The sequence below is a fragment of the Rhipicephalus microplus genome, chromosome 10, assembly GCF_043290135.1.
Source record: "Rhipicephalus microplus isolate Deutch F79 chromosome 10, USDA_Rmic, whole genome shotgun sequence".
Lineage (NCBI taxonomy): Eukaryota > Metazoa > Arthropoda > Arachnida > Ixodida > Ixodidae > Rhipicephalus > Rhipicephalus microplus.
Window position 1 is genome coordinate 36,296,530 of NC_134709.1, and position 14,185 is coordinate 36,310,714.

Consider the following 14,185-nt stretch of genomic DNA (forward strand, 5'->3'; position numbering starts at 1 on the left):
TCTTCAACCGGGTATTTACGCGTATACTACTCAGGTGTGAGCATTTGCGAATACCTATATACGTGATAGGAGAAAGTTCAGTTCCTCACCACAACTGGATGCTTCACTAGGCTGCAAGTCAATTTGATATTTTGTATTCAAGTTTGTTGTCGTTTCGAAAATTGTGCGCGCAACAAGTCAGAACCAGCCTACTATTCCCACTATAGTTAATACTTGTCGAAAACTCCAGTTACCATATTCCTTCCCATACGTCATAAACCTACGACCTCTTGGCCAATTGTCATAGTTCGTTCGCCTCAGTAGTGCAGTGGTTAGGGTCCTCGGCTACTGACCCGAAAGTCGTGGTGTAGCCCATACCTAGGATTTTTTTTTTGGGGGGGGGGGGGGAAGGAAGTATAAGGAACAAAAGGAAAGGGAACCCACTTGTTGAAGGTCTTGAAAAATATCTATTCCCAATATTTATCCTCGTTAAAACATTCCTCCATCCCATCTAGCCCCCCCCCCTCCCAACCTCATGGATGAGGGCCTGCAGTGCACGTCAAGTAACAGTAAGTCAGATTTCCCAGAGCCCTTTCCTATATATACGGCGTGTCTCAATCCTTACAAAGTCTTGGCAGGAAATCTCCGCATATTATTATATTATTTTTCATAATAATTGGTAAGCGCCACAAAAACAAGGAGCAAGTGTGTCACGCGCTTGTGACTGAAGAGAAGGAAGACGTCGAACTCCTGTTGTAGCCGCCGGAGACACCGTGTTTGTGAGTCGTTATTCCTTTCTCGAACGTGGTAATTGTGGCGTTAATGACTGTCTCGAGTTTCACAGGAGGCGTCGTTTACTCTGTGAATATCCCGGTGATAAATTTCGTGGAACAGCAGCCCTAGCTCGATAACGTATTCTATCTAATGCTGTATCGTTATCGTGGCAGCTGCTCTGTAGCTCCCGATTGGCAGCTATTTCTACGCGAGGTTGACCATGAATATCTTTGTACGTTTACATTTAAGGTGATGCGCCATTACGACAACCTCGAGTAGCCAGAGTAACCCACAGCCTTCTGAGAGGAGTCATGGACGCTCCACATGACCGAACATCGTGCCGAAGAGGTAGATTAATCGGTGGAGGCACCAAGTAATCAATCTATGAGTGTTTAACTTGTCGCAATCCAAAGCTGCGTGACCACTTATTCTTCTCACTGCACAACACCTAGTCTTTCACCCACTGTGATAGCCTGCGGCTAGGGTGTTGTATCGTGCGTCGGACGCGACGCACAGGGAACGCGAGGCCCGGCGCCCAAAGGTGGTCACCAGCCTAAAGTAGTACAGCCGGAGCAGGAGGAGCAGCATGCAGAACGGCCTTACAACAGCGAGGCACACCGCCAAATCACCACCACATCATATGGCAAGCGTTAGATTGCACGGTCGCTTACTAGGACATCATGATTTCGAGATATTACACGTACTTTCGTCGACGCATACAGTTTTTTTTTTTTTTTTGCAAAACATAAAACATCAAGCGGTGCTTGTGATGTTTCGGCTGAGTCCTAATACTCATAGCATGTAAATGATATATTTAGACTAGTGACTGCGTACAGCGCAGCGCTGTTTCAATAACTTCTTTACACGGGCGATTATCATCGCCTTCCTTATGATACTGTAGGCACGAGCTAACGTAAATTGGGCTTGTTAATAAATGCACTTCAGTTCTGTTCTCTCCTGTTCCCTCACTTGTTCACTTGTCAAGTTAAAATCAGTGCGGCTGCGTTAGCAATTTCACCTGCTGATTGAGCTTATCGTTCACAGCGTATACGCTTGTTAGATTAGGTCTTCCTTTTTCTTGCCAGTGCTGATCGACATGGAGAAAAGCAGCGCCGAGAACGTGGCGCAGACATCGGCGGGCAGCGTGATTGATCAGCCCTTAACGCCACCTGATGAGGCACCCTGTTTGACTCGGCGGCCGTCTTTATCCTCGACCGACTCGGCTTACCCTTTACTGGCTTCTCTTCTGGATTGCGCGTCGGCTTCGGCTGTGGACGTGGCCTCGACGATGACTCCTTATCTACCTTCGATTGAGGTCGTCCACGTGAATCCGGCTCCACATCCACTCGCGGTTTCGGCTGCAGCTGTGGATTCGACGGAACACAGGGCTCCACCTGTCGAGACTGACGCTAGTGCTGGTTCTTCGTCCGCCACCATAGTCGCTCTTGCTGCTGCTGCCGGACCTCAGAACGAAACTTATCAGACGCCCTTCACTTGGAAGACGAACCCGGGTAATCTTTAAATGGCCGACAATGCACTTCGGTGGTAATGCACTATCTAGTAACATTCTAGTGATTCCGTAGGTACCGACTACTGAGATATGAAAGAAGCTTACACTGGCAAAACTATATTTATGAAATACTGTCCAGTTCATGCAAATAAAAAAAAATTACACCCCCTCCCCCCATAAAAACAGTCTGAAATACAAACACTTTAGCAATTTTCATGGGCTCAGAGATGATTTCTTTAGCTAAAGCACTGTTAAAATATCGTATAATGAAGCCGCAAAGGTTGGAAATGCTTTTACATAATCGGATCACGTAGAATATTCTTATAAATGAAGCCGTTAGCCGGCGTTAATACACCGTTAATCTTTTGAGTGAGTTGCCATTACTTGGCCGATTCGTTTCTCGTCGGTAAATTAATAAGTGCATAAATTATCTTCAATACTTATATACTTGCATCCGAATGCCGTCATTTGCAAAAGTTATGGTCTATACTGAAAGTAAGCACCGTTTGAAATAAGTTCCCGCTTCACGGCGCAGCGTACAGCCGAAGTAGAGATGCGGATCAAAATAAGAGACGCGCAGTTTTTTTTTTGTTCCTCTTGTCTTAATTTTGAGCTTGCGTTCACCCTTACACGTGTGTACAGGACATAGCATCTAAGTGTTAGGTCACCCTATGAACGTTGTATGACGTCTTTTTTTTTTTCTTACGCAGCAGTCTTGGCGCGTCAAGAAACAGCTACGAGGCAAGTGCCAAGAAGACAAGCTTCCTCACGAATGCTTTTAGGTGAGTCCGACATTTCGCCAGGTGGCCGTGCAACGAAGATATTAAGATATTATATCGCTAGTGAACACCAAGCGAGAATTTCCGGTAAGATGATTGCAAAAGGTAAAAATCAGAAAATGCTAAAAAAATATTGGCCCCGTTTCTCCGTGTTTCACTGCAAATGTCATCGAAAGACAATAGTCTTGCGTCTGGAGGGAGTGAATAGGGAGTTTTAAAATAGCGTACCATGAGCTTTTGCGGTGTGGTCGATGCCACTGCGCACGCGTCGTAACGCGAGTTGCCATCCGCGGCCCGCGCGCAGAAAATCCGAAATGGCGTGCGCCGATCGCCACCCGCGAGGCCCGCAAAGTGCTACGAGTACCTTCCGTGCATTTGGTTTGAGGTGCGGGCGAAGGTCCTTTGAATTTTCCCTAGGGAGAGCAAACGCTATTCTAAAGCTCATATGGCGCCCGCTATGCCCGCTACGCCCACAGCCCCTGCAAACGTTATGCTAAAACTCCCAAATAAAACGTTTATTGGATGTCTTCTGCGCGAAAAAAAAATGGTGAATCGGATTCTGAAGTCGCTGTGTGACACATGAACGCTATCTGGCACTGATCTTAGAAATTGAAAGTATGGCGTCCAATATAGCGAGCGCGTGGCATGTGCACGCAATCTCGGAGGCCATAATTTGTAGAATGCAAGTCGACGGGTAGGTGCCGTCACCGTATCGTCTTAGCAAAGCACAGGGAACACCCGATTTTTACTGTATAGCGTTGCATTGTCAGGGCGGTGTAATAAAGGCTACGTTTATTAGAATTACTTATGTATGCCTTTTGTAGTACAAAGAAACAAGCCACAAATATTGACGTGTTGAGGTGGTGCCTCAGATAGGCACAATATTTCTTTTTAATTGACAACACGCACATGTATGAATGCCGAAACCAAATCAATATTGGTGGGTGCTGCCAATGTGTTCGAGTTTTAGCCATTTCGGTTCACAGACAAGTCGACACCCAGAAATTTCTGCACCCAGAAAAACTATAGTCTTCAACATGAGCGTTGCTAGAGCCAACAATGTGTTTAGAAGCAGTGGGTAACGATTTAGAGTACTAGGTATTCTACTATGGGAGAGCACAAAGCCGTCCCAAGGGCAGAGAAATTTCCCTAGATTTGGCAGCACTGGTGCCAATCTTAACAACACGACAAGCCCACTTGCGTCGATCAAGGAGAATGTGCGTGTCCAATCATTGAGTTCAATTGCGCCCTCTGTTCAAGAACTTTCAATCTCGTGAGCGAATGCGTATGTCGTAAGATTACGACGAGAATAATACAGATTGTCGTTCACCTCCAGATAAGTCACGTCCATGGTGAATAGAAATATTCAAATAGTGCGTCTAGGTTCTATCCAAGGTCACAGAAGAAGAACTCGTACTACATTACATATATTTACGCTATACTACCATAAAGAAGAACATGCTTGATCCCTCTACCATATGAATTGATAAAACACAAAAAAATAAAACACGTCCTTAGAGAAGCAGAATAATTTCTACTGTACACTTGTATAAGACAGCATGTGCAACGTTTCTTGGTGGTTTACAACTATAACAACGTTTAACGTGGATGCATTCACGGTAACGTTTTGTCATACACCTCCATCACGGCGACTAACAACCATCAATAATGATTAAGCAAAGCCTTGTGGTCATAGTTGAGTGCGGAACGAGAGAAGTCGATGTGACGGCCAGAAGAACGCAACTGATTGGACGCTGACCTTAGGCCACGGTGTAAGATACAAACAATTGCTTGTACCTTACATCGTTACTTAGGCTAAGGCTGCTTACTCGCAGCATGTTGTAATTGAACGCCCTACCCCGACCAGAGAAATACGCAATGCACGTTGTGTCTTGTCTCATGGCCGGTCGCAATTTTACGTGGAGCGAACGTAAGCGGCGAACACGGAATTGGTACATCCACGGTCGCTCGATAGAAAACACATTGTTTTTTTTTATCGAGCGAGAAAGAAGCAGCACAAGAAGCAGGCGCGTTGCTTTATGCGTTCTAGAGCTGTTCAAAATGCGGTGTATTTCTTACTCGGGTGTATGTCACGTGTCCCCAGTCCGCAGGAACAGAATATCGCTCATCATTCATATGGGTATAGCGTACCACGACAAAAGCACAAAAGACACACATACGCACACATAGTGCTGTGTGTGTGTGCGTGTGTGCGTGTGTGTGTGTGTGCGTGTGTGCGTGTGTGTGCGTGTATGTGCGTGTGTGCGTGTGTGCATGTGTGTGTGTGTGTGCGTGTGTGCGTGTGTGTGTGTGTGTGTGTGTGTGTGTGTGTGTGTGTATGTGTGTGTGTGTGTGTGTGTGTGTGTGTGTGTGTAAATCAGAAATCAAAGGCCAGAAATCAAAGGCCACGCCCACTCGCATCGGTAGGAACGCGGCAGTGACGTTACTCGATGCCAGAACTCGATTATTACCATAGCGGCCGCATTCGATGAAGGGAAAGGAGGGCTAAATGTACAAATGCTCATTTACCTAGTTCGAGCTACAACACGCTTCATACCAATATGGGCGCTTTCAATATAGAATATCCTAAAATTAACTGGAGGGTACTCTGTCGCTGCGATCGCCCGGTGACCAGGAGAACGATAGATATACAAAACACAAATTTGGTTTGTCTTCGTGCTTGCGGGCCTTAAACTCACTTGTGGCTTTGTTTATTGCTGTATTTTGCTTTTGCTTACATTAAAAGAAAGGACCGTTGGGAGCAGATTAGCATTGGTGAGACTAAAAGGTCAAGGCGATGAAATGCAACTGCTTGACATTTGCTGGTTGTCATTTCCTAAGAAAGCAGCTTCAAGTCACACGAAGCCCAACAGAGTCGAGAGTATGATTGATTGATTGATTTGTGGGGTTTAACGTCCCGAAACCACGATATCGTTATGAGAGACGCCGTAGTCGAGGGCTCCGGAAATTTCGACCACCTGGGGTTCTTGAACGTGCACCAAAATCTGAGCACACGGGCCTACATTATTTCCGCCTCCATCGGAAATGCAGCCGCCGCAGCCGGGATTTGAACCTGCGACCTGCGTGTCAGCAGTCGAGTACCTTAGCCACTAGACCACCGCGGCGGGGCGAGTCGAGAGTATGAATATAAGAAAAATTTGCGTACCACCCATCATTCCCATGCTCGCTGAAGGGCCGTACGTTGCAGCTACAATAGACACTAGCACTACAGTGTAGTTATAGGAAATTCTGAGGCTTGCAACCTTCGAATAAAAGTATGCTCTGCTCACAGCTGCCGTGTGTTTAGAAAAAGTGTTAAGTGATCTTGAGTACTCCGCAACTACGAGAGAGTAGTGAGCCACCCCTAATGCGAAAGGATCTGTAGAACAAGCCCGATAATGCGTGTTTAGAAAACGTGGTTAATATTTTGGAATACTTCGTACTCTACTGTGGAATAGCATGAAGCCGTCCCGTGGGCCTCACATTTGATTGAGGCATGGTTGACATAAATTATGTCGTGAACGAGTACACGGCGCGAGAAAGGTTCGCAGCGCAAGGACACTGACCTACGCTTAGAAAAAGGGGTGAATAATTTCGAATGCCTGGTACTCTACTATGGGAGAGCATATAGGCGTCCGGTGGGCATCATGCTTGATGAGGCCATGTCCGTGTATTTACTGTCTGTTTCGAATAAGTGGTTTACAATTTAGAGTACTAGTTACTCGACTATAGGACAGCATAAAACCATCCCGACACGTACGCGAAACACTGTGTGTTTAGAAAAGTGGGTAACGATTTACAGTACTAGAGGTGTCCTACTATGGGAGAGCTTATAGCTGTCCCGTAGAAATACTCCTTTTAAACACGAAACACTCCCTTAAAAACGAACTTTGGATTGATAAATCTTCAAGCACCGTTTGCGTATTTCAGGTCAGTGATTTTGTAATGAAGACGCGTTCATGCTTCTGGTTTGCCATCACAAACTTCAACTTCCTTAAAAATTTCAGCAGGTATTCCAAAATAACTGCTGAGGGAAACGCAATATTTTGCAGAATGACGAAGATCTTTTAATTATTAATAAGCGCAGTATTTACAACAGCCGTTGAAAAGTATTCATGGCTACAACAAAAACCACTTTGCGCAAGCATCTTGCACGTATGAAAAACAGTGCAGCCCCAGGTCTGACAGTGAAGCTCGTACTATCGCTCATACTTCTTAGGTTGTAAACAGTTATGGCCGTTCCAAAATAACTAGAGTTCCGCCAAAATGGCAAGCCCTTTAATCAGATCGTTGTTTCGGCATAAGTATGTATCGAAATTTATTTCAATTCATATAAGGAAAGGGACGTAATCATCGCTTAGCAAGCACAATTACACGACTTAGAATGGAAATATGGCAGCGCCTAAAAAAAGGTTTTGCGGCATCTAATGTTCCTCTTTGCCTTGGCGTCCTTCTTTACCAGGCGATGTGCGAGACACCAGCGTCGTGCGAGGGACGTACAACGCCACAGCCTACCCCTGCGACACCTGTCGCTACCACTTCGACATTCGCCTAAATCGACGAGAGGTACGACACCATAGGTAGTCATCACAAGGTGTTTTTTTTTAGGCGCGAAGCTCCTTGTGGTCGATGCTTGTCAATTGGCATCAACCTCGGCGTTGTGCGCCGTAGCCATCGCAGACGATAGTAATGATACTGATTACGACGAAGAACAAGTGCGTTACAGACCACACATTCTCTCCCTGTCATCATGGCACAGCACATGCAAGGTACCCACTATACGTCGTGAGACTTATGAAGATGAGGATGCTGATGACGATGAAGAAGATGATGATGATCACGTACAACTGGCCTGTGTAGTAGATGACGTCTCGATATGCTTTACGAGTCTTTTCATACGGTATAGAAAACATTTGGGTCTGTCTGGCCGTGAACTAGCACGTAGCGGGCCGCTCCCACGTCGGGACAGATAGGCCTGGCCTCTCCGCCACGCTGTGAGATCGTTGTAGTGCACATTATTGCGTCCTTATATTGGGACTGCGTAACGCAGCATTACACTTGGACGATGTAACGTCTTCAACCCGTACCGCAGGGCGCCACCAGGACATGTGATCTGAGCTGGCGAAGTCTGAGAAAAACATCCATGTGTTTCACATCCGAATTTTAGGATAAATTTTGTGCAAGAGTGTGGGAATGGGATATGCCCCGACCTGCAAGAGTGTGAGCGTCAACTCCATGAGGCCTGTTCAGTTTGCTGTGCGGTGGCGTATAATATCACCTCCCCAGATAAGAGTTCTTAGTACATTGTACGTGGTTGGGAGATCTTTTTTGTCCAGAACATCATCACTGCGCCGTTCAGCAGTGGGTGGTCAATGACTCCTCGCGGATCTCTGTGGGCCGACTCGTTGATGTTGGACGGAGTGCTCTCGATCTGTCCCAAGCGAGCGAGAAACCAGAAGATAGTGTGTTAGTGTACTTCTTTATAGCACAGGATCCGCTAAGCTGACCCCGAGATGGTGCCCTTAGCCGGGGTTCGGACTGCCAATCTCGACTCACTGTATATTGTTGTTCTCCTGTCGTCCAGCAGGGCTAAGGCTATTGTGACCTGTTCGGACCCTTGTGGTCCGGACCGTCGAGGAGTTTGTAATAATGTCAACTTGATCAATGGTGACTGCAACGAATAATTTTCTGTTTGAGTAGCGTGAAGCGTAAGTGTAACAGTAACTCCAGGCATATGCGCGGGCCTCCTTCAGGAGGGCTTTAGCCCTAGTCCACCATCTGGCTACATTGCACTCAGGGTATGGGTGCCTCAGTTATACGCTCTCACTGTTCTCGAGGAATAGTGCCGTATGTATCGATTTCTATCTGGTGAACTTCAAGCTCTTTTTGGATGTTTTTCCCGGCACTGGTGGTAGTAAATCTGGTAAACTGTGTCCTCTCTTGTGACTCAGCTATATCTTCCATCGTGTTTTGCGCGCCGAGGTGTAGCAGCCTCTACAAGCTCGTGTACACGTTAAGCCCGAGGGCTGTCTTGACCGCTTTTCTTATCAACGTGTTCAGTTTGTCCCACTCCGACCTCTGCCAGTTGTGCATTGCCCCGACGTAGGTGACGTAACACATTATGAAAGCGTGCAACAACCTTATCAAGTTGTTCTCGCAAAGTCCTTGCTGCCGGTTGGCCACCCTTCTTATCAACCTGAGTGCGCTGTCAGCTTTCTTGGAAAGCTTCTGTGCAGACTGGTTATCTTAACCGCTTGATTCAACCATCATACCTAGAACGTGAAGGGTGTCCACCCTAAGCAACGACACCACCCTCACTTGTCTTTAAAGTGACGTCGATGTCCTCTACAACCTATTGGTCTGGGGCCCCTGAACTTGGGGCTGTACAGTAGCAGCTCTGATTTCCGCGGTGAGCATCTGAGTTGGGTTGGTCTGTGGTAGTTTCCTGTGACTTCGATGACCTCTTGAAGCACAGCATCCAAATGCCCATCGCTGCCACCGGTCGACCACATGGCAACGTAGTCTGCCTATATAGTATGATTAATGCCATCGACCTCCGAAATGTTTCTGTATAGACGAATCATAACAAGGTTGAAAAGGGTCGAGGATATGACCGACTCTTGTGGCGTACTTTTAACACCGAGCTTAACTGAGCCTGACACGAGGTCTCCCACTTTGAGGATGGCTTCTCTGTTCACCAAAAGGGATCACGTGTAGTAATAAAAGTCCTTGCCCAGACCAAGGTTCCATATCGTTCCCAAAACATTGGTGTGTAGGATGTTGTCGAAAGCCTTCTCCAAGAGAAGCCCAAGAATCACTCTCGTGTCTTCCATGTTTCGATCGATGGTCTGATTCTTGATTAGCTTCAAAGTATCTTGAATAGAAAGCTCAGGTCTGACGTCTATCATGTTATGTGGCCACACGTCCTTTTCTTCAAAGTAATGGGATAGCATGTTCAGGATTGCGTGCTTACCTTCTTTGCCTGCACACGAAGTGAGCGAGATGGGCCTGAGATTGTCGAAACGGCGTAGCTTTTCAGGCTTCGGCATGAGGATAATGATTATATGGGGGGTTTGACGTCCCGAAACCACGACATGATTGAGACACGCTGCAGTGGAGGGCTCCGGAAATTTCGACCGCCTGGGGTTCTTTAACGTGCACCCAAATCGAAGCACACGGGCCTACAGCATTCCCGCCTACATCGGAAATGCAGCAGCCGCAGTCAGGATTCGATCCCGCGACGTGTGGGTCAGCAACCGAGTATTCGGAATGAGGATGACGGTGTGTTCTTCCACAGTGCTGGAACATTTGCGTTGCTCCATGACTTGTCGATGAACTCAGGTGCTCTATCAATTTGTCATCCAGGTTCCTTAGGGCCTTGTTAGTAATCTTGTATGTACCGGGTGCCTATTTGCCATTTAGGTCGTGTATGGCCCACCTACCTTCTTCAACTGGAAACTCCTCGTACAATTCCGGATTCCAAACGCCCTCATTATCCTTGAGGGGATGATCATCATACGTATGGCTGATATCCATATGAAGGTACTTGTTCACAAGCGTCCGCGGAAGTCCATCGTCCGAGAATTCCTGCCTGGCTACGTCCAAAATGCGTCTTTGCGTGCTTCGTTGATTCGACTTAGTATTTACCTCATCTAGCCAGTGCTTGAGGAGGCTCCAAAGCCCGGCTTAGCATACTTGAAAATCGATGGAACTACAGACATCGTCCCACTGCTGCCTGGAAAGGGCCTTACAATGCTCCTCTACTTTGGCAATATTCTTGTGATGCCTTCTGTTGAGACGCAGCGCCTTCCATCTGCAAATAAGGGATCACTTGGCCTCGATTAGATGTACTAGTCTGCAATCTATCCTTCTGACTGGGAGGTCCGTGCTAACTTCCTTGGTGGTAGCCTTGATATCTAGAGTAATCTGGTCGGTTCAGCGGTCAACATGGCGTTTCTCCTCGTCCCCCACATATCCATTCCTAATCTCGCAAAATTTTTCCCAATCGGTGACCTTGAACTTGCGCAGTATTTTCTGCTCTACCTGCAAGGTCGTGGCCAGTATGTAGTGGTCACTACCCAGGTCTATGTTGAGGTTGACCTACTTAGCTTCCGCCGCTCCTCAGACGAAGGTTAGATCAGGAGTAGTAATCCTGCTAGCCGACGTACCTAATCTAGTGGGGAATGGCGGGTTGCTGACCAGCATCAGGTCCTGGTTGGGCACCTTTCTCTAGAGGTCTTCCCCCTTGTGTATATCATATCAATCGCCCCAGGTGTGATACGTAGCGTTAAAGTCACTAGCAATGACGAAAAAGAAGTCTTTTGCGAGCTGTGTACTGCCCTGGAAACAAAGAACCTTGAAGCGCTGCCTCAAGTCCTTTTGTCTACTATAGATGCTCAAGATGAAGATGCTTCTCCTACTCAAAAGTCGAGGAATTATTTTCTCATTATGTATTCCCTTTTACTTGAAGCCACATGTCGCGGGTGATATGTGTCAGCTTGCTTGGCTGACAGAACAGAACTGAAGGTGGGGTTCCTTATCCACAGAAATATAGCTGGTAACATGAAGGAATACTATATCATTAATGATCAATGGTAGGTATAATAGTTAAAATCATTAAGAGATACAAGATGATCGGGGGTACAGGCCTATGCGCCAACATCCAGCCATGATGACGTATTAGTTTCAAGCTTCTGTGAAGACGTCGAATCGGCAATGAGTAGGTAAAAGCACTGTATACTATACAGGTGGGTGACTTCAATGCCAAGCTAGAGAAGAAGAAGAAGGCTGGAGACCAGGCAGTAGATTTTATTGATTAATTTGTGGGGTTTAACGTCCCAAAACCATGATATAAATATGAGAGACGCCGTAGTGGAAGGCTCCGGAAATTTTCACCACCTGGGGTTCTTTAACCTGCACCCAAATCTGAACACATGGGCCTGCAACATTTCCGCCTCCATCGGAAATGCAGCCGCCGCAGCCGGCATTCGATCCCGCGACCTGCGGTACTGTAGCCGAAAACCTTAGCCACTAGACCATCGCAGAGGGGCACTAAGCAGTAGAGAACTGTGACATGGGCACTAGAAATGCCAGGGGGGAGTTCTTAGCTGAATTCGCAGAACGCAATAATTTACGCATGTTGAATACCTCCTACCGAAAACGAGTGAACCATAAATGGGTATGGATTAGCGTAAATGGCGAAAGTAAGAACAAAATAAACTTTATATTGAGTGCACACTCAGGCGTCGTGCAGGATGTGGAAGTGTTTGGCAAGGTACGATGCAGTGACCATTAAATGGTAATGTCTCGAATTCACCTCGACTTCAAAAAGGAACGACAGAAACTGATACGCAAGAAGCCAATCAATGAGCTAGCAATAAGAGGGAAAGTACAGGAATTGGGTCTGGCTTCGAAACAGATACTTCACTTCACTTCACTTTATTTTCTTTAAAGACCTCGCAGGGAGGTATTACATAAGGGATACCCGGCTCTGTTCGAGGAAACCAACTTCAGCGTTGAGGCCATGAATCTGACGAATATCATCACAGAGTGTGCAGTGGAATTTGGAGGTATGGTAATTACACAGGACACTTTGGAAGCTGTCCAAGGAGACGAAGAACCTCAGAAACGTCAAAGCATAAAAGCCTCAAACATAACAGACAAAATAGAACTGACGTAGCTTTTGAAGTTGATCAATAAGTGTAAGGTATCAGATGTAAGAAACTGTAATATGTAGCGAACTAAACATGCTTTAAATAATATAGGGAGGGTCAAAGTGGTGAAGCGGAAACTTGGGATAAGGAAAAATCAGATGTATCCTCTATGTACACGAAAGGCAAAGTAAAGCTACCAATATGGATAAGATAGTAGAAGTATCCAAGGAGTTTTACAGAGATCTGTACAGTAGCCGGGACAACCACGATCATAATGTAAAACACACTAGCAGTAACCCTGATGACATCCCACCAGTAATCCCAGATGAAGTCGGGAAAGCCTCGGAGGAAATTCCAAGAAGGAAATCTAATGGGGATGATCAGATAACATTGGATCTGTTGAAAGACGAAGGACAGATTGTGTTAGAAAAACTAGCCACCATGTTCACGAAGTGTCTTCTGACGGCGAGGGTACCAGAATCCTCGAAGAATGCTAACTTCATCTTAGTCCATAAGAAAAGAAATGAAAAGGACTTGAAGAATTACAGGCTGCTCAGCTTGCTGTTCGTCGTACACAAGGTAATTTCTAACAGAATTAAGAGAACATTGGAATTCTCTGAACCAAAGAATCAAGCAGATTTTTGAATGGGCTACTCAACCATCGACCAGATTCGCACTATCAATCAGGTTATAAATAAATGCTCAGAATACACCCTACCACTATAGATAGCCTTCATAAATTACGAGAAGGAATTTGATTCAGTAGTGATATCAGCAGTCATGCAGACACTGCGGAATCAGGGCGTTGACAAAGCATTCATCCTGGAAGAAATCTACAGAGGATCAATAATTTTGCAGGTGTTGTTTGGAGATGCTAGGACTCTGAGGACTGCCCATTTGTGCGGCTACCTTGCGTGTCATGGCCCGGGTGACGTCAAAGCTGATCTTTTTCTAAAAGTGGCTGGAGAACTAATTTTATTCGTAAGCTCACTTACGAATTTGCGCAGGCTTTCGTGAACTGGTTCAGAGATGGTGACAACATGGACATCCACGTGTTCTTTCTGGTGAGCCTGCTGTTCGCCACCAGCCTGTTGATGTCCCTGACGTTCGCTTGGCTGGAAGCCACCCGGCGGATGGCCAACATGTCCTTGTTGCTCACCGTGCCGCTGGGAATCGCATTCGCCGTCCACAGCTGTCTGTGGGCGTCCGTAGCTTTCTTCGTCCTCTGGTATGGCACGCCCTAACTCGAAGCGCGACATGCATACTTGAATGTGAAGTTTCATCGCGAATTGTGGTTCTTTCGCGTGTATGAAAACATATTTCAGGCAGGAGCTCAACTGCAGTTCTTCAACCTGAGTTACGGCATGCGCATAGTGTTTTTATGACCCAAGAGTCAAGTTATGAAGATAAAGGAACAAAAATTCATTAGAAGGGACGCGAACTGCCCAGTCATTAAATACTGTAAGACAAATATACCTGATGGCCATAAA

The 14,185-nt window shown here is 46.3% G+C and overlaps 1 protein-coding gene across 1 annotated transcript; it reads left to right on the top strand.

Moving 5' to 3' along the window:
- The first annotated feature begins 1,844 nt into the window (after positions 1–1,844).
- On the top strand, positions 1,845–13,939 carry LOC142774210 (uncharacterized). The gene is made up of 4 exons (XM_075874605.1): positions 1,845–2,264; positions 2,974–3,045; positions 7,505–7,608; positions 13,703–13,939. Exons 1-4 carry the CDS (start codon positions 1,850–1,852, stop codon positions 13,937–13,939), a joined length of 828 nt encoding a protein of 275 aa, XP_075730720.1. The 5' UTR covers positions 1,845–1,849.
- The last annotated feature ends 246 nt before the right edge of the window (positions 13,940–14,185 follow it).